The following is a 20,602-nucleotide window of genomic DNA, read 5'->3' as shown; positions in this document are numbered from 1 at the left end:
AAGCCACATCTAATCGAACATAATTTAGCTAACTATTCAGTGTATCTAGGTAACCATATAGACCCATATCCAGTGAAGGATTTAAGCAAATGCTTCTCTTTAAATCCCATGGACTTGCATGGGACTAATCACATGCAAGCTAAGCACATGTTTAAGTGTTTTGTGGAGACCCTGTGCTGCACTTCTGATACACGACTTCCAAATCTAAAGGACCTGATTCTGGGTGCTTGCTTTTTCCTGCTTTACTCCACTCAAGTGGTGCAAAGAGCAAGGGAAGTCAGATTAAATGGCTAAGTGGGAATTCTCTCAGCATAGGGGGAGTCTCTTCCCTGTTGTAGGGTGCATGGCCATGGGAACAGGGCATCACTTCACTGCCATTATATGCCAGCTATTCTTGGATGCCTGAATGACCCATTAGAGCAATGGACAGTCCAACTGTCAGGCTGCTCTAGCTTACGCTATGGACTGGACTGGATCCTGGTGGCCCCAGAATCCAGGAGGCTGTGTATAGTTACTTACACCCCTCTTATCAATTGCTAGAGCTTTGTTCACAGATTTCAAGTTATGTTGCTAACTCATCCTGGCAGCCAGTGAATGTGATGCCTATTTGCTTCCACCCAGGATATGAGAGCTTTGAAAGTCTCAGTAAGGCAGAAGGAACAAGGGACGGAGACAGGAATGGGAATTTGTCTAAAAATACTGTAGGAATAGCCAAGCTACGGAGAAAACTTAGGTTTAGCTTTGTTTTGTTGTTGTTTAACAAGAAAGGAAATCTCCAGACATTAGATCAGTTTGGACCAGAGCCAAAGTGTGTGTATGTGTGTGTGTTTGTTTTTCAGGAGCAATGACAGGACTGCAAGTTGTGTGCATCCATGTTCTAAGTTACATAACTTTCTGAAACTTTCAGTTTTGGGGCTATGATTTTGCGGACTTGATTTCTTACTGAGGGGGGATTTTGTTTAAAAGTTGAAAAAAAAATTCTACTCTGACTTCAGTACCAGACAAACTCGTTGAAACTATAGTAAAGAACAAAATTGTCAGACACATAGATGAACATAATTTGTTGGGGAAGACTCAACATAGTTTATGTAAAGGAAAATCATGCCTCACTAATCTACTAGAATTCTTTGAGGGGGGTCAACAAGCATGTGGACAAGCGGGCTTCAGTGGATATAGTGTATTTAGATTTTCAGAAAGCCTTTGACAAGGTCCCTCACCAAAGGCTCTTCAGCCAAGTAAGCAGTCATGGGATAAGAGGGAAGGTGCTCTCATTGGTTGGTAACTGGTTAAAACATAGGAAACAAAGGGTAGGAAAAAATAGTCAGTTTTCAGAATGGAGAGAGGTAAATAGTGGTGTCCCCCAGGGGTCTGTACTGGGACCAGTCCTATTCAACATATTCATAAATGATCTGGAAAAAGGGGTAAACAGTGAGGTGGCAAAATTTGCAGATGATACTAAACTACTCAAGGTAGTTGAGTCCTACGCAGACTGCGAAGAGCTACAAAAGGATCTCTCAAAACTGGGTGACGGAGCAAAAAAATGGCAGATGAAATTCAATGTTAATAAATGCAAAGTAATGCACATTGGAAACCATAATCCCAACTATACATATAAAATGATGGGGTCTAAATTAGCTGTTACCACTCAAGAAAGAGATCTTGGAGTAGTTGTGGATAGTTCTCTGAAAACATCCACTCAATGTACAGCGGCAGTCAAAAAAGCAAACAGAATGTTGGGAATCATTAAGAAAGGGATAGAGAAGAAGACAGAAAATATCATATTGCCTCTATATAAATCCATGGTACTCCACATCCTGAATACTGCGTGCAGATGTGATTGCCCCATCTCAAAAAAGGTACATTGGAACTGGAAAAGGTTCAGAAAAGGGCAACAAAAATTATTAGGGGTATGGAACGGCTGCCATATGAGGAGAGATTATTAAGACTGGGACTTTTCAGCTTGGAAAAGAGGCAACTAAGGGGTCTATAAAATCATGATAGAGGTCTATAAAATCATGACTGGTATGGAGAAAGTAAATAAGGAAGTGTTACTTGCTCATTCTCATAACACAAGAACTAGGGGTCACCAAATGAAATGAATAGGCAGCAGGTTTAAAACAAACAAAAGTAAGTATTTTTTCACACAATGCACAGTCAACCCGTGGAACTGCTTGACAGAGGATTTTGTGAAGGCCAAGACTATAACAGAATTCAAAAAAGAACTAAATAAGTTAATGGAGGATAGCTCTATCAATGGCTATTAGCCAGGATGGGCAGGGATGGTGTCTCAAGCCTCCGTTTGCCAGAAGCTGGGAATGGGTGACAGGGAATGGATCACTTGATGATTACCTGTTCTGTTCAGTCTGTCTGGAGCACCTGGCATTGGCCACTGTTGGAAGACAGGATACTGGGCTAGATGGACTTTTGGTCTGACCCAGTATTGCCGCTGTTATGTTGTACTTTATTTTATATATATATATATATACTTACATACATACATACTACATACACACATACATACTTTGTACCAGATCCTCAGCCTATTAAAGTCAGTCACTGGAGCTATGTAACACCAGAGTATCTGGCCCTTTGAGCAATACATATAAAATTTGTTTTATGTTTGTTTCATAATTAAATAGATATTACCTCTAGAAACTGATCACTTCTAGTATGTCTTATATCCTTTTAGAATGTGACCCCTTTCTGTTTCTAGATCTGCCAATTATAATGATCCTTATTATTATGGACCATAGCTTGTGCTACTGGTTTTCTTTTCTCAGTCTGCGTTTTGGCTACCTAACAACTGGTAATTTCTACACATAAAGTGTGATTTTTTTCTCACACCAGTTTTACACCACGTATAACTGAATTGGTTTCAACTGCACTCCTTCTAATTTATACCAGTGCAAGCAAGGAGAGAGTCAGGCCCATCGAATTTAGTAACCTCTTATGGCATTATTTGTGCAGGGTTATTGGAGCCCACCTTGAGAAAGGGCTGTGGGGATCAGTTACTGAACAAAGTGCTGAGTTTTGTTGTGGTAGAGCAGTGTGACCACCAGATGGGGCTCATTTTTCAAAAGCAAGTGGGAATCTGCCTCAAACAAAGTGGGTTTTCAATTTATATGTCAGAAATGCCTTTGTGAGTGTGTTCTATAAAGATAAGACACTGGGGCTAATCGGGATAATTAATCAGTGAATGGCTATAAGGAGCAACATCTGTTAGCTTGTGGTACAGGGGAGAAATGACTGACAGCAGATTTCAAAAATGTGTGAGTGCATGTATTTAGTCTCACACTTTAGAATATGTATTTTCTTCCATTCCATACGTACTGGAAATAAACACTAAAATGAGTTTCTGATGTTTTATTTCCCATCCTTATGGTATGAAGATCTATAGGAACAAATTCTCGCTAACGCAAAGAAAGGAGAGTTATTTCTTCCTGAAACGAGTACTAAGGGGAAGATGCTAGTGTGGTATAATTTATCATAGCGCCACTGACGTCAATGAAGTTATGACAATCTACACCAAAGGAAAATCTACCCCCTACAGGATATATTCTGCAAAACATGGCACAATCTGCCAGCATGTTTCACATGGGTTGTATGTACAGACTGCAGCTGTACTGGACACAGGGGTTTAACACAGAGGTGAAAGTAAGCTGGTACTCCCCGGTATGGTGTACCGGCAAGAGCCGGTGCACTGTACTGGGGCAGCCTGGCTTCCCCAGGGGGCAATTTAAAGGGCCTGGGGCTCCCAGCAGTGGCTGGAGCCCCAGGCCCTTTAAATTGCCTCCAGAGCCCCGCTGCTGGAGCCCTGGGGTAGTGGCTGCGGGGCTCCGGCAGCTATTTAAAGGACTGGGGTGGTAGAAGCAGGGGAGCCGTGGGCCCTTTAAATAGCCGCTGGAGCCCTGCCGCTTGCCCAGTGCTCCGGCGGCTAATTAAAGGACCGGGGCCGTAGAAGCAGGGGAGCCCTGGGCCCTTTAAATAGCCCTGGGAGCCCCGGGCTGCTGCTGCTACCCCGGTGGGGTGGGGGGAGGAGGAGAAGGAGGAGGAGAAGTGGGGGGCACTTACCTTACAGGGTGGGCTGGGGCTGGCTCTGACCCCCTCAGCCCTGCCCCTTCCGCCCTAGGCCCCGCCCCTCTCGGGGGCCAGAGCTGGGCCCAGCGTACCCGTAAGTCACTCGACTTACTTTCACCCCTGGTTTAACATCAGCAGATTTAACTGCAGGATCAGGATCTTAGATTGTAAGCTCTTCTAGGCAAGAATCTATCTTCCTACATCCCTGCAAAGTACTTAGAATACTCTTATAAGCTAGATCAATATTTTATAGTAATAAGAATAAACTACCCTTAAATTGTACACATATATAACGCTGTGTGTTTATCTGTGGATTTTGGTGATGTATAATAAAAAAGCACTAGGCTTTAAAAGGAGATCAAGGATTGGCAGAGAAGGTCACTTTTGAATTTATGGCACCGTGGCTCTAGGCCTAAATGCTTGAATCTTGGCATCATCCCAAATGGGAGGAACGTAAGTGAGAGATTTAGTACCTGAGGGTTCTTCATTATAAGTGGCAGTGGGGGTCACAGAGGGAGAATTAGGCAGAGCGTTAATCTCTACACAAAGCTCATTTAAGCCCAGTTGGGGTGTTTGCATTCTCTATGGAAGACTGGCTGCCGATGAAAGAGGAATTGGTTGCTGCTCACCTAGCCAAGCAGTCAGGTTTTTGAACAAACTGTTATTCATAGAGAAACTACAGCAAGTTACAGAACAGTGCAAAAACAAAGCCAGCTCCTCCCTCCAATACCCTCACCACTCAGAGAACCCTTTGGATTTTCAGTCAGTCCTTTCAGGGTGGACTCTCCTCTCCTCCCTCTCAGCCTTCAGATTCTCTCTCTCTCCACCTGTACCAAGGTCTCTCTAGATAGTTCAAGCGTGGCAGTCAAAAGGTTCTCCAACATTCCATGTTAGCAACTTCTTTGATTGTCCTGTAGCTGTTTCCAGACAGGGTGTGTGACAGGTGACAGTGAGAAACCCCAGCATTTGTGGGGATGGGATGGCAATAAGGACAGTGAAGAAAACAGCCTGGCCAGCGTTCCATTGCAGACAGATAGTGCGGTGTGTGCCTACCTGAAGTCAGAATTTGGCAGAATCTTTGTATTATTAATTAGCCGTTACACTATGTTTTGCACTTTCAAAGCACAAATACTATTTAAAATTATTTGACTGCTGTTAATGTATTAATCCTCATGACATCGCTGTGAAGTAGGGGTAAGTACTGTTCTCCCCAATCAGAGGAACTCGATTAGAAAGGTTGAGACTTGTTTATTGTTATTATTTAGTTGTTTGATGGTAGCACTTACAGACCCCAACAGAGTTAGGGTGCTAGCCACTACATGAATGCTTAGTTAGACACAAGACAGACAATAGGTGAGATAGGAGACAGTGTCACAGGGAGATCAAGGGACCCACCTAAGGTAACACAACAGGTCAGTCATTTGAGAGCAAAGACTAGAAGCCAAGTCCCAGCCCAGTGCCCACTCCACTAGACCCTCTGCCTTCGATGGGGCAATGAAAAAGTTATGTTCTTACATCATAATCTGGTTAATAAATTTATATCAACTCTGTTATGAGTGTGGTCTGAGGAACTAAACGTACCCCAAATAAAGTTAGGCTGAAACTTTGCTTAGTTTCAAAAAGTGACCAAGCTTCATTCAGGTTTGAAGACAGAAGCAGTTCCAGCAACCCTCAACTCTGACATGGAGATGGAGAATGAATAGCCTTATAAGCCTCCCTACCTAAAATTAACTCCTCTTCACTAATTATGCCACCTGACCACTTAACTTTATCTTTCTGGCAATGAATTGTCCTATCTCCACCTAGTGGTAGATCATTACAAAATAAAGGTTTCAGGGCATTCGGATGAGGACCTGTTTACAGGATATGACATCTATTTTAGGTCCACGTTTACCCCAGCTTCTACATAAAAACCTGGGGCTATCTCAGTGTTAATCCCTGTCAAATACTGATCAGAAATGGTGACAACATGATATAAAGGGATGAAATTGATGTTACTGAAGTAAACTTTACATATATTAAAGAGACAGACCTCACTGACCCAGACCTGGCTTGCTCCTATATGATTTATTGGGCTGTGCATTTGAGAGATTTTTGGTTTTGTACCATCACAAAGGAAAGGGGGAAAGAAAAGCTCCTTGGAGCATGGACTGTCTTTTGGTCTGTGTTTGTAGAGCGCCCAGCACAATGGAATCCTGGGCCACGACTGGGGCTCCCAGCAGGTACTAACAAGGGATGCAACCTCCAAGCAGAGGCCTTGGGCAAGTCATTTAATTTCTCTATGCCTCAGTTACCCAATTGTGAAATGGGGGCAATAGTAGTTCCCTGCCTCACAGGGATGTTGTGAGGAGAGATACAGCTAGGGTGAACAGACAGCAAATGTGAAAAATCGGGGGCGGGGGGGGTAATAGAAGGCTATATAAGAAAGGTTTCAGAGTAACAGCCGTGTTAGTTTGTATCTGCAAAAAGAACAGGAATACTTGTAGCACCTTAGAGACTAACAAATTTATTAGAGCATAAGCTTTCGTGGGCTACAGCCCACTTCATCAGATGCATAGAATGGAACATATAGTAAGAAGATATATATACACATAGAGAAGGTGGAAGTTGCCATACAAACTGTAAGAGGCTAATTAATAAAGATGAGCTATTACCAGGAGGAGAAAAAACCTTTTGTAGTGATAATCAAGATGGCTCGTTCCATTCTATGAATCCGATGAAGTGGGCTGTAGCCCACGAAAGCTTATGTTCTGATAAATTTGTTAGTCTCTAAGGTGCCACAAGTCCTCCTGTTCTATATAAGAAAAAGACCCCAAAACCGGGGCTGTCCCTATAAAATCGGGATATCTGGTCACCCTAGATATTGTAAAGATTGTGAGGCATGTAGATACTACAGTGATGGAGGCCAGATAGGTACCACAAATAGAGAGATGTGAGGCTTTGTGTGTGCTGCCTGCTGTGTGTGGGGGCCTGCTGTTCAAGGTCTGGGGTGCTGGCAAGGGTCCACCCCCCACTAGCCCGAGTCCAAAGAAGTGGGAAGTGTGGGGGTCCAGCCTCCTACTTTGGTCACAGCTCCTGTAGGAGGAACGGGGGGATGGTTCCCTTCCCAGCCCCCAAAGCTGGGGGCCACAAGGGCCCTGGGGTTGGCTGTGCTCTGGGGACAGTTCCCTCAGAGACCTGTTCACACGGGTGGGGGGGGGCGGCGAGCTGCCATTAAATCCCCCCTCCCGTTCCCAGCCTTCCTGGGGGCTCTGGCTGCAGCCGGGGCAGGGGCTGCCCAGCAGGACCCCCCCCCCAGGGACACGTGAAAGGCCGGGAGCCGACCCCCCCCCCGCCTGCGGCGGCCACGCCAGGAGGGAGGCCGGGAATCCCTCGGGGCAGCCCCCCCCCCCGGGCGGCTCATGCGCAGGTGGCGGCGGGAGGTGGAGCAGCCCGGCGGCGGGGACTCGGAGCCCGGCGGCCGGCGCGGCGGGGCCATGGCGCCGCGGCTCTTCCCCCTGCCCAGGCAGCAGTCGCTCTACCCGCCCAGCGTCCGCAACCCCTTCGTGCACGAGGGGCGCCTGAGCGCCCAGGACAAAGCGCGGGTAAGGCCGGCGGCGCGGGGCGGGGGGAACGGGGCAGCCCCGCCCTGCAGCCCCGCCGGTGCAAACGGGGCACGTGCAACGGGGAATAGACAGGCGCCCGGGAGCGGGGAAGGGTCCGGGTCCGGCTCCCCCAGCCAAGGGCATGAGGCGGTTTATTCCCGTGCCGTCCTTCCGCCCAGGCTGGAGTCGATCCCGGGCGGCGAGTAGCCGGCCTCCGGCGTGCCAGGGGCAAAGCGCCTCCCTCCAGCCGCCCCCCCCCCCCCGGGGCTCTTCAGGGGAGCGGCCCGTCTGCCCCCCGGCGGGGGTGTGCACTAGCTGGACAAGGTGGTTGTCTTTCCCCCCAGTCCGCGTGTCCCCGGGGTCGTTGCAAGGCGCTTGCACGGACATAGTGCAGCGCCGAGCGCTTCGACGGTGGGCTGACAGGAGGAGCCGCTTATACCAACAAACCAACCCCATCGCCCTCCCGCAGCTCGCCGAAACCCACAGCGCTAGTTTACAAATACTGTGTCTCGGTAAACGTTGATCTCTCCCCCCCCCCCTTAAAAAGTAGCTCCCATTGCACTGAGATGTTGTTATTATTATTATTATTATTTTATTTTTGAAGAGTTAATCTCTCAGTTTACAGTGGCTGTTGGGTCCAATTAAAGCAGGGGTTCTCAAACTGGGGGTCGGGAACCCTCAGAGGGTTGCAAGGTGATTACATGGGGGGGTTGTGAGCCATCAGCTTCCACCCCAAACCCCACTTTGCCTCCAGCATTTATAATGGTGTTAAATATATTTTAAAAAGTGGTTTTAATTTATGAGGTCGCACTCAGAGGTTTGCTATGTGAAAGGGGTCGCCAGTACAAAAGTTTGAGAGCCACTGAATTCAAGGATAGAACTTCTGAGGTGCAATTACTTTTGATGTTAGCACTCTGGTACCATAAGATCAAAATAGGCCCATGAGTTGGCTCTAATATACAATTAGATCCAGTTGGAGCACTGGGATTTTAGATTCTGGTGGGTTGGGGGAGCATTTTATAAAATGCTCAACAGCAGTAGAAATTTTTTTCAGGGAAAACAAATCCAGTGGAAACATTTCCTTCCCAATCATTTCCTCATTTTTCTGGTTCATGTCACCTTGAAAGTGAAATTGAATAGCAATAAGTGACAATGACTAGGCTGTTTATATTATCAAAGCTTAGGGGAAATGTAAAAGAAATCAGCATAAAGAGTAACTCACTGTTTAAAATGATCTTACTTTAATAATCTAATGACCCAGTCCTGCAAACGAGCAGGTGAAATAATTATGTAAATGAGTAGTCCCACTGACATCAAAATTGTAACTCATGTGAATAAAGTTACACCCTTGCATAAGTATTTGCAGCCTGAGGGCTACGGTTTTTATTTATAAAGTAGGAAAGAACATAGCTTAAAACATTATTTTTGTTATAACTATGAACTTTTAAACACTGTTCCTTGGGTTATTAATCTATACAATGTGAATAATACCTGCCTCGCTTTGAGATGGTAGTATAAAAAGCTGAATTATTATAATATTGATCTTAAAAGGACTCATGTTAAGCACTTTAAAAATTCTTTCCTGTTCTTTTCAAATTAAAATTAAATAATTTGAAAACATATAATTTTTTTTTTTTACATGTTGACTATCTCTTATTTATCGGTTAGCTTGGACAATGCAAAGAGGGTAGCCAGTTTCACATTATCGTTAACAGATTTTGCTGAATTGAAAGGCTCAGTTGAACTAGATTCTACGGGGTAGTGGATGCAAATGCTACAGGGATTGGATGACAGACTTTTTTTCCTTTCACCCTTTAGAATTAAAATATGTGGAAACAATTATTTTAAAACATTAAAATCCTATAGTATTAAAATCTAAACTTTGAGCCAAATTTGACCTGCTTTAATGGTGGGCTGAAATGCTTCTTAAATACAAACACACCAGGATCTGCAAGCACGGACCCCATGCCTCTCAATTGTGCCATGGACTTCAGTGCGATTTCCCCAAAGATGTAGGTTTCCATACTAGCAGACCTGGTTATAGAATACAGAAACTTGTTTTCAGAAGCCTGCAATTTGAAACCATGGTCCATTACTCCAGCTTTCTACAATAATCTCCACTTTGTTAAGCACTCAAAGTATGTTCCTGTAAAGCTACAGGGGGAGTGGGGGGAGATTACACAATGGTACAGTTTCAGGCCCCAGTGCTGCAAGGTGCAGTGTGTGGTGAGCCTGGCACCCATTCACAGCCCCCTCGAGGCCATTGGGGTTTTCCATGAGCGCTGGGTTCTGCCCGTGAGGTGCACCTTGCAGGTCAAGGCCTGACAGAGAGACAAGGGGCCAATGGGAACTAAAGATCCTGATTTTCACTCACATTTTACTCGCTGAATCTTTCTTGTGGACATTGGACAGCATAGAATGTTCATGTTCAAACTTCTGCACACAAACAAATGCTCTTCTCTAGTTTAGCATTGAGAGGGAAGAAAACGAAGTAAGAAAGGATACAGCCGTGGGTAGGAGAATGAACATAAGGAGGAAGGGTGGTTTAGATACCAGTCTGATAGGTGATACTGGCCGTAGAATGTCTGTGCCTAATCAGGTAAAGAACGTGAGCAAAGCCAAATACCAAAAATTAAGATACACCAATGCGAGGGAGCCTAGGTTAACAAAATGGAGGAACTAGAGCTACTGGTGCAGGAAGTGAAAGCAGATGATATAACGATAACAGAAACATGGTGGAATAGTAGTCATGACTGGAGTACAGGTATTGAAGGGTATGTGCTATTTAGGAAAGACAGAAATAAAGGCAAAGGTGGTGGAGTAGCATTGTATATCAATGATGAGGTCGACTGTAAAGGAATAAGAAGTGATGGAATGGATAAGACAGAGTCTGTCTGGGTAAAAATTACACTGGGGAAGAAAGCTACTAGAGCCTCCACTGGGATAGTGCTTGGGGTGTGCTATACACCACCGGGATCTGAATTGGATATGGATAGAGACCTCTTTAATGTTTTTAATGAAGTAAATAATAATGGGAATTGCGTGATCATGGGAAACTTTAACTTCCCAGATATAGGACAAATGCTAGTAATAATAATAGGGCTCAGATTTTCCTGGATGCGATAGCTGATGGATTTAGAAGATAAATAAGGACAAATTTACTTTTGATTGGAGATGATCCAATTATTTTTGGAATAGTAGGATGTCACGACAAGATTGAAGGAACGCTGAAGGAGATGAGAGAGACAGACAAAAGGAACATTGTAGCCAATGGAGTATATTGAAGAATAGAATGAATAGTACTTAGAAATGTTTTTAATCTCCAACGTGAATTACAAACATTTAGTTAATTTAAAGGGGAGAGGTAAGAATCAAGACAGTGATATAGTTTGGTAATGATCATTCAGCTGTATGAATCAGAAATTGCTTTCCGGAAGTTATTTCCTGATTGGGGCAGCTGTTTGGCCTTGCTTTTATTGAAGAGGAAGTAGTCATTTGTAAAGATCAGATTAGAAGTGCTGTCTTTGAGGGAGGAATGCTGCTATTTAGTTGCAGGTTCAGAAAAAAAAAAAAGGTAAAGCTTGCATGATTGCTAATAAGAGCCAATCACCTGATATGGCACTAAAATACTTAACACAACTTGCTCGTTTTTGGTACGATACACTTCTTGCTGCAATGTACCTGTCCGGTTTTGGAAATTCATTGTTAAATGACTGTGGATGTAATGATCCTTCAGATATAAAACTTTCCAAATGGGGGTTTCCCAAAACTAATTCTTCTGTTTCTACTTTCTGTTGTTTGTGACCTGATTGAAAAACATTGCAAAATTATTTCAAGATTCAACTTAAATACAACACATTAAGCTCTTTCATTGTGATTAGTTATGTTGAGAGGCTTCATGACATCCAGTATGCCTTTGGATGAATATGGTTTGTGCATTTATTCTGTTAAATACAGCAGCAGTATTGTAGAATAAAGCAGGATATGGTTACATCATGATAAAGTTTAATACCATGTCAAATATTTGCATTCATATTAGCATGGTTTGTAGTTTTATAACCCTTACTGAATAGCTGGATTATCCAGTCTGCATTTTCCTGGGTACATGTGTCTATGATATACCTACCTAGCATGTTTGAGAGAGCTTTACGAACTGAGTCGAAGAGGAACAGTTTGATTGTGGCAAGACTGCTTTGTGTGTATTATACTATGTGCAAATATTGAGTCTGTTCTTGTCATTGACCAAGGAACAGGGAAGCTGTGTCTTTTTCCCTTCAACAGCTCAGCTCAGGAACAGAGTGCATTTCAGTTTTAGCCTATCTAAACAAAGTTTTTTCTAAATTTATGAAAAATAAAGTTGAGGCTCTATCTCAGTGTGTTTTGAGGATTCAAAGAGGCACATTTCAAAGCAGTCAGGAGGTAGGAAGTAAAATAGATCGTGTTGTCTTCATCAAGCCTGTATGTTTTTAATACTTTTAAGTGACTTCAGTGTTTGTGAAAAATTCCCAGAGTGACTGCGGACTGAAGACTTTATTGTCCATAGAACTGATATCTCCTGGGCAGCCGTAATGACATGGGATACTCGTACTATGCTAGAACTTAAATAGTAGAGATTGTCTTTGGGGTGAACAGGCAATTTAGGTATGGCTTCACTACATTTATAGCTCAGGGTACAACCTGAGTGTTCCCCCTAATTCAGTTCCCAACCATGCCCATAAATGTCTAGCTGCAGGTAACTGGGGCTTCATGCTCGACATAGCTAGCTCATCAGGGTGTGTGTGCATGTGTGGATGCTTGAGTGCCACTAAAGCTCAAGCTACTAATGCAGGGGGGACTTAGCCTGTTTCCATCTTGGTGTTTCTGCTGAGGCTATACCAACATTAGTGCACGTTACAGTGGGCTTGTTGTGGATGTGTTCCCTAGGACCGGGACTGAGACACATCAAGCAGATGTCAGTTGGTAATGATGTTTGGTTACTAGCTATCTGGACTGGATGTGAACTGGTCACCTGGAGGCGACCATTACCATTTCCAATCCGCCACGCCAGGATGTTAGGGCGGAAACACTCTGGCGAGAGGAATGATTATTTGTTATAATCCCCAACCAGTCCCTTGTCGCCAACCCCACAATTTGCCAGCCTGGTTTTGACCTGTCCCATTGCCAGTGGTCCCTGTTGAACAGGTTCCAGACTGGGCAAGGTCTCTGTGTAGCGAACCAGTGTCGCTGGGGCCTTTGTTACAGCCCTTTGTGCAGCTGCGGTGCGACACTGCCGATGATACAGGTTGTCGAGGAATGCCTGCTGACTAGGTTCAGCGATGGCCTAGAAGAACTGGATCATGCCACTGAAGATGCCATCGCTTGGCTAGACGACTATGCACACGCTAAATAAATAAGTTTTCCAATCCCCTATGCCAGTCATTCTTGTAAGATCCTTTACTTAAAGATTCAGAAATTCCAATTCCAACTATAGAATTTTCCCAAGCACCGTTTGTAGAAGTAAATAACTTCCCCCTCCTTTTATGTAAACATCTGTAGTTGTGTTAGAATCACATAATACTTTTCGTTTTTAATCATGTAGCAGTGACATAAGTACTTTAAAGTCCACATTATGTAACCAGAGCAAATGAGTGGTCAGTGATTTCTGTTGGTGCATTTTCTCCCTTTTTTTCCCCTCGCAGACTGTCCTGTTGGGGATTATCCTGCTTCCATTTCGTGCCATATGCATTGCATTAATTTTGCTGCTAACATGGCCAATTGCAGCAATTGTGACTTTCTGCCACCCTGAGAGAGGGTCTGTGCCGCTCATGGGATGGAAGAGGTAAAAAAGCAATTGTCAAACTTTAGGTAACTTTTAGCGATGTATTTTAAAAGCTTCAAACTTTAATAATTTTTTTCCTTATTATTAACATGGTCAAAGAAATATTGCAAGTACATGCTGCGGAGAATGTGTCTGCTTCATATGTTTCAATTCAACAGCATTTTAGTGCGTTTTCTCTGAGTGATTGTAAAACAGAAATAAAGTTTCTGCAACCTCATGCAAATATCAGAAAATCTTCTTCTGTGTGGTGGGCTATGTAGTTTGCTCAGCTCATTGCAGCAGAGACCTTGGGAGCTAGTTTAGATGTTAAAGATAGACACTTTGCAAGCCAGGCCTTTCCTTAGAGGTGGTGCTGGAAAGGAATATTTGGGCCACAGAGTGGGGTACTCCTTAACAAAGGAAGTAAAACACCTTGGAATTCTGCCCAAGGATGATGGGAACAAGAAAATACATCCCCATATATTGCTGATGTTACATAATAGGCAAAGTTTGTATTTGGCCACATTTGTGCCCAGATTGCTCAATATTATTATGCATGACAACAAAAACACTTGTGGCCGCTCACAAGTCTTTTCTGTTAGGTGTGATGTCATCAAAGGGCTGTTTCACAGCTATATCTGTTATAAGCAGGGATTCTGGGTTTTGATCGCTCCGCTTTGGGCCTTTCAATATCTTGGGTGCATTCCAGATTCTTCCCTCTCTGCAGCCATAGCGCGAATAATAACAGGAAGTGGGTTACAGCAAAACCGGGGAGTAGCTGAGAGTTAAAGTTCCTCTTTAAAGGAACATGATCATTTTCCATCTTAATCAGGGTTTCTTTATTAAAACGGATCATTTAAAAAAACAGGATTGATGTTATTTGACTGGCTAATTTTGATTCAAAGCGGAATCCCTGTAGTTTTTAACGTAAAAAGGAGGCAGTAGTGTCTGACTTCCCACATAGCTGGTGCATGAGTCCGGTAGTTATAATGCATGATATGGAAACCTTACTTACATGCTCTTTATTCTAAAGTGGGAAAGAAATGGTGGCCGGGGCACGTAATGGAGTTTATTCACTTACGCATGCTATTCGTTTTATTTTCTTTTTAAAGGAAAGTGATCCAATGTGCCTTCCAGTGCTTAGGTCGTACTTTGTTCTTCTTGATGGGCTTCCAAATTAAAGTGAAGGGGAAAGTAGCAGGTCCCTTGGAAGCCCCAATCTTTGTGGCAGCTCCTCACTCAAGCTTCTTTGATGGAATTGTTGGTGTCGTAGCTGGCTTTCCATCGAGCGTATCCAGGTTAGAGAACCTGTCGACCCCAGTATTTGGCAGTAAGTATTGATAAAGTTACAGATAAGGGATAAAATTTTCCTAAGTGCCATAGTGACTTAGGAGCCAAAGTCCTATGTTAAAAAGTGACTGAGGGCCAGATTTTCAAAGATATTTAGGCACTTAAAAATGCAGCTAGGCGCCTAGTGGGATTTTCAGATCTCAATGGAAGATAGGCTCCTAACTTGCTTAGGTATTTCTGAAAATCGCACCATGCACCTATCTGCATCTTTAGGTGCCTAAATGTCTTTGAAACCCTGACCTATATTTCCGCTGTCTTTCCCTCCCTAACACTGTCCTGCCATAATTTCTAGCTCTATTGTCTTCCTTTGTGTACATGACTCAAGTGACCCTTGACAATCATCCTGTAAGTCATTAGCCAGAAGATTCTCCTGTTGACCGTGTTTGCCTTTGGCAACTTAGATGGGAAATTTCAGACTCTTGAGGGGAAGGAGGCAGGAAGACCATGGGGCTTCAGGAGTAACACAAAGAAACCAAAGGAACACGGTTCACGTGACTTTGGGGGGACTTTTGCCACAGGGAGACCTTCTTGCCATAGAACTGGATGTAGTGAGCCCACGCTTAAGGCTTAGATATGCCCCTGGCCTGTGACAATGAGTAGCTCAGAGGAGGCTTGAAGGAAGCTGTGGAATTGACAATCCCAGTGCAGATCTGCCGGACGTTTCCAAGAATGGGCAAGTTGTGCAAAGGCTTCTTTACTTGACATGGGTGGATGGAATGGACTTATCAAGCCCTTAAAGTGCTGAATTTGCAGATGAACATACAAATTACTCGAGGTCTTGGGGGTGGGGAGTTATGTAAAGAAAATGCAGACAGACCCAGACCAAGGAAATTCAGAAACTGGCATATTCTTGCCACTGCTTTCTACATTTGAACTCTCTGAGCATTTCTCCTTTGTGTGTGTGTGTGTGTGTGTGTATGTGTGTGTGTGTCTGTCTGTCACTGAGCTGTGAAGAAGTAGTTCTGCAAAAAGGAAACCATTCCATAGATTAGAATAGAATATATGCTTGATTTTTTCCCATTGTCTGATCCTTCCTCCTCCTCCCATTGACCCAAGAAAAAAGAAGACCCACACTTATTATTACTGGGGCCATATACATGCTGTAGCCCTTTTACTAATCTCACGTCCTTTATTTTTTATGGTGGCCAGCCTGAAGTTTACAGCATTCTTCATAAGCAATATAACGCAAAGCCAAACTCCCAGTCGGCAACTAGAAGTAACCTAAGAACACTAGACTAGCACGAAAGACTTACTGATATTTGCTATGTTTCAGAGTAGCAGCCGTGTTAGTCTGTATCCGCAAAAAGAACAGGAGTACTTGTGGCGCCTTAGAGACTAACAAATTTATTTGAGCATAAGCTTTCGTGAGCTACAGCTCACTTCATCGGATGCATGTAGTGGAAAATACAGTGGGGAGATTTTATATACACAGAGAACATGAAACAATGGGTGTTACCATAATGGATTTTTTTAAATGCAAACAGATGGACATCATACCAAAAGGACTGACAGTAAAAAATCCATTATGGTAACACCCATTGTTTCATGTTCTCTGTGTATATAAAATCTCCCCACTGTATTTTCCACTACATGCATCCGATGAAGTGAGCTGTAGCTCACGAAAGCTTATGCTCAAATAAATTTGTTAGTCTCTAAGGCGCCACAAGTACTCCTGTTCTTTTTGCTGATATTTGCTATGTAGTGTTGGGAGCACAGGAGCAGGGAAGATGGTCTCGTGGTCAAGGCAGGACTGGGACTTAGGAGATCTGCATTTAGTTCCTGACTCTGCCACAGATTGTATGAACTTGGGTGAAAAATCACATAAATTCTCTGTATTAGGGGCAGTAATATCTTGTTTTTTCCCATTCTTAGCCTGTCTTTTCTATTTAGACTGGAAGCTGATCAAGGCAGGGTCTGTTTCTTACTATGCGCTTATTCAATGCCTAGGACAGTGGCACTTGATCTCAGTTGGATCTTCTAGTGTGCTATGAATAATAATGATAACTTGAATCTCTCTTTCACAGCAATTATCAGATCCTTCCAGCCTATATTGGTATCACGTCTAGACCCAGATTCTCGAAGGAATACAATCGATGAGATAACTAAACGAGCAACATCAGGAGGCCAGTGGCCACAGGTAAAATAGGCTGTAAAGTGTCAGTTTTCCTTTTAAATTGTGACGCTTAAGGCTTAAAAGTCCCATTCAGTTGGACACTTGCCTGTAGCTGTAACTTTCAAACCGAAGGAGACGTCATCAACCCTTCTGGGTTTATAAAAGGCTTTTAAAAAAGAAAGGGAGTTCCAGCGTAATTACTCTTGAGTGACTGAGGAATCAATTCAGAACCCAAACGTACTAACAACTTGTAAAAAATATATGTCAAGAACACTCACAGGGATGCTTTTTTTCCCCCCTCTCCCCGCCCCGAAGTTTGGGGCCTTGAGCCTGTTGACCAGGTTGCTTGAAACTTAGTAGGCATTTAGCTTCACCTGTATTTTGGAAGCCACTTTACCATCTGTGTTCGAGCTCAGCATGAGAGTAATGGATATCAGCACTGCACACCTACTCGCTTATGGTAACTTTTCAGCACCACGCTGTTTCTCTGCTTCTAGGACTACATTATCTTCCCAGCCTGAGTAGCTGGATGCTGGGGACCTCCATGGAGAGAGTGGTGTTTGGAGGAGCAGCTCCACAGATACTGTGCCAGGCCAAGGGCTGGGATGGGCCCTGGAGCCTTCGCACACCCCATTCTTCTTGGAAGAGCAAAGCCTAAAGGATCCCTGAAGAAGCTGATCCTCTAGTTCTGACCTCTGCCCACTGCTGCCCTGTTATAAAACCCCCTGACTGACAATGCACAGGGAGCCTCACACAACTGAACTCCCGAGGACAATTTGACCAAATCCTGAGCCTGTCCTATCCCACGCACTGGAATGGCACCTCTTCTATTGTGTGTGGAGATCTTAAAGGCAGAGGAGCATCCAAGGTAGAAATCTGCCCTGATCTCGTGCGTGTGCCTGTGTTTGTTTTTGTTTTCAGTGACTGAGAGAACAAGTTCAGTGGTTGAAATATCATGAGATATATTTTTCTCAGAGCAGGTCCCTTCCTGGATGATTGAAACATCATGAGGAAACTAGCTATCAGTTTATTTTTTGTTCCATAACTGGCTTCCTGAAGCAAAAATAAAAAGCTTGTGAAAAGTCAGAGATGCCAATAGCAAGATATTTGTGTTTCTGTTGAACCGGAATGCACAGCCCTAATGATAAAGGGGCGGTCGGGACAGCCAGCAGCCATAGATCCCCATTTCCAGGAAGCAGAAAACCAAAACACATGTCATTTTCTCCCTGGGACGAGATTACTTAAATGTACCATGCATCATTTTCATTTCACGAGCAGCTTGCTCCAGGTTCTTTAGTTAGGATTTAGGCTTCTTTAATTTGACTGACAAGTGCATGTTCAAATTTTCCTTACGCATTCTTACAGCCACCTTGGTTGTTTTTCCATTTGTCACAGGTATGGAACTCTGCTACGCAGGAATTTTAATCAAACACTCTGGTCATGTCTAGGAAAGCTTTTGAGTAATGCTGTGCTTAGAAACGGAGATGTGATTGAGCCAGTGCAGTTCATTTTCCTGGAGGAAATGCGTGGTTGGATGGAATATAGACCAGGTGCACCAGAGCTCTGCTGAAGACAGGGGGCAGACACAGTGGTGGCTTTAAGACTGTTTTGCGCTATCCCAATCCCCAGAGGTATTGGGGTCTGTTTAGGCTTGTGGCATAAATTAGAGTAGACTCGTGGATTCCCAGTTTACCAACGAGGAAGCTGAGGCATAGCTATGTGACCAACCCGAGGTTGTGGAGTGAGTCAGTGGCCAAGCTGGGAATGTAGTCCGTGCTTACTGACTCCCAGTCCTGTGTGTTATCCTTCCTCTTTTTTGGAGGAATCTGACTGTAAACATGTTTTCACAACATACTCTAAAATATCTAGGGCCAAATGCTGCCACTGTTACGTGGGTGCAGTGGAGGAGAAAGCAGGGGCCCCTTCCCTTAGAACAGTGCGCATCAACAGAAGACTACTCCTGTTAGCAACAAAGGGGCCCAGCTGTTGTTTCCCCTGTACTCCTCAGCGCAAAGGAGGCATGATCTGGTTAGAGTGCTTTGTCTGTTCTCAGCATGTCTGCTGAGGTAAGTGGCATGTGCTAGCCAGGAGCACATGTGGCTGCTCCCATCACGTTTCTTTTAGGTTCTCAAAGGGTGGCTCTCTTGGTCTAGAGAGAACTGGTTGCATTTGTCTACTTGATTCTGGAGGTAGGAATATGAAAATTTCTCTCTCTGGGCACCAGCCTCATGTCCTTTAAGTATCAGTTTTCACGCCCAGGTACCTAGGCAGCAATTTTTGTTCTGGTTGTACTATGGTTGGTACAGGAATGGTCATGTGTGTACCACCTTTGTGCTTCCTCTATCCTTGGAGCTGCCCCTCTGTCATACATTGGAGCATCCTTGGGGTTGCTCTAACTTACATCTACCTACCTATGGCCCCAAGCAGAGTATCACTGGAGCACAGGGATGCCTTGGGCATGCCTTCTTTTCCCCCAGCCATGCCCTGTGCACTAGGAGGGAGTGAAGTAGGAGCGTCTCTTTGTAATGTTTGCTACAGTGACACTATTCAGGAGTTGCATGTTCTTGCCCAGAGAGTTCAGAATTCCAATAGGTGTTGCTAGAGTGCCCCGAAAAGACGAAGCTGCTGGTGTGCTCTATGTTCCTTGAAGGGTTGGCTGTGCTGTGTCATACTGTATCTCCTTCTAGTCCCATTGCTTCCAAAGATGATTCTAAGACCTCCTGGGTATCCAGTGTGTCTGATTCTTCCAGACTCCAAAGCCATTGAGTAGTACGTAATGCTTTCAGAAGTCCTCACATCACAAATGCCGCCACTCTAAGTCTGTGTTTTGCTGTTGCCCCTTGATCCGTGATCATATCCTGACAGTTGGCATCTGAGCTCATGTTGATAGCATCTGCGTCGGTAAGTGCTTGAGTGCCTCCTGTGCACTTGATGTCAACCCAGACTCAATGTTCATTCAGCTTACAGATCTGTAAGGAGCGTCTGGCAGAGAAAGAAACAATCGCTCATTATTTCCAACACTAGATACTGCAAGGGAAACATTGGAGGCCTTTTGTGCTCTACTTCAGACTTGACAAAGACCTTCCCAGAAGTTCCTTCTCTTACAAAGCATTTGTTTCCAAATCCAGACGAATAAAATTGCTGTCAGTCACTGGCATCCTTCACTAGTTCTTTCATTTCCTTGCTGACAAAGTGATAAAGTTGTGGTGCAGTATCAGGGCTCATCGACAGCTCAGAGAGCTTGAATAAGAAGTCACACCTTCAGGCATGTATAAGTTGTTAAGGCAGAAGTATAAAGTATATGTATGTAAATATATATACACTTTTTTCCATCCAAGGTACTGATTTTCCCAGAAGGCACCTGTACAAATCGTTCTTGCCTGATCACCTTTAAACAAGGTGAGAGACATTGTGTTGCATGTATTTTGTTAGAAAATCATGGACAGGCATGATTTACAAAGTCACTTCATCAGTTTGTAAAATATTAATTTGGACCAGTGGGTTTCTTTTGTTTATTTACAGTCTGCAAGGGTACTGTCAAGTCAAGCATGTCTAAAAAGCCACTTTTCTTCACCTGTGCTACTAGTAACACCTTAGATTATTAAAACTGTTTTTCAAACCTCTACTACTTTATACCATTTGCTGTGAATTTACTTTTTTAATTTCCAGCAGCTTGTAGAA

At 43.9% G+C, this 20,602-nt stretch overlaps 1 protein-coding gene across 1 annotated transcript in view; it reads left to right on the top strand.

The window, feature by feature from the left end:
• The first annotated feature begins 7,525 nt into the window (after nt 1-7,525).
• The window catches only part of LPCAT2 (lysophosphatidylcholine acyltransferase 2), a 47,469-nt gene continuing 34,392 nt past the window's right edge, over nt 7,526-20,602 (top strand). Inside the window, exons 1-5 of the mRNA XM_074968595.1 lie at nt 7,526-7,661; nt 13,340-13,479; nt 14,571-14,788; nt 16,833-16,945; nt 20,260-20,320. Of these exons, the coding sequence (XP_074824696.1) occupies nt 7,554-7,661; nt 13,340-13,479; nt 14,571-14,788; nt 16,833-16,945; nt 20,260-20,320 (640 nt within the window). The 5' untranslated portion in view covers nt 7,526-7,553. The remainder of the gene's footprint in view (nt 7,662-13,339; nt 13,480-14,570; nt 14,789-16,832; nt 16,946-20,259; nt 20,321-20,602) is intronic.

The sequence above is a fragment of the Natator depressus genome, chromosome 12 (assembly GCF_965152275.1).
Source record: "Natator depressus isolate rNatDep1 chromosome 12, rNatDep2.hap1, whole genome shotgun sequence".
NCBI lineage: Eukaryota > Metazoa > Chordata > Testudines > Cheloniidae > Natator > Natator depressus.
Note: the sequence above shows the minus strand (reverse complement) of the source record. Positions and strands in the feature narration are given on the sequence as shown.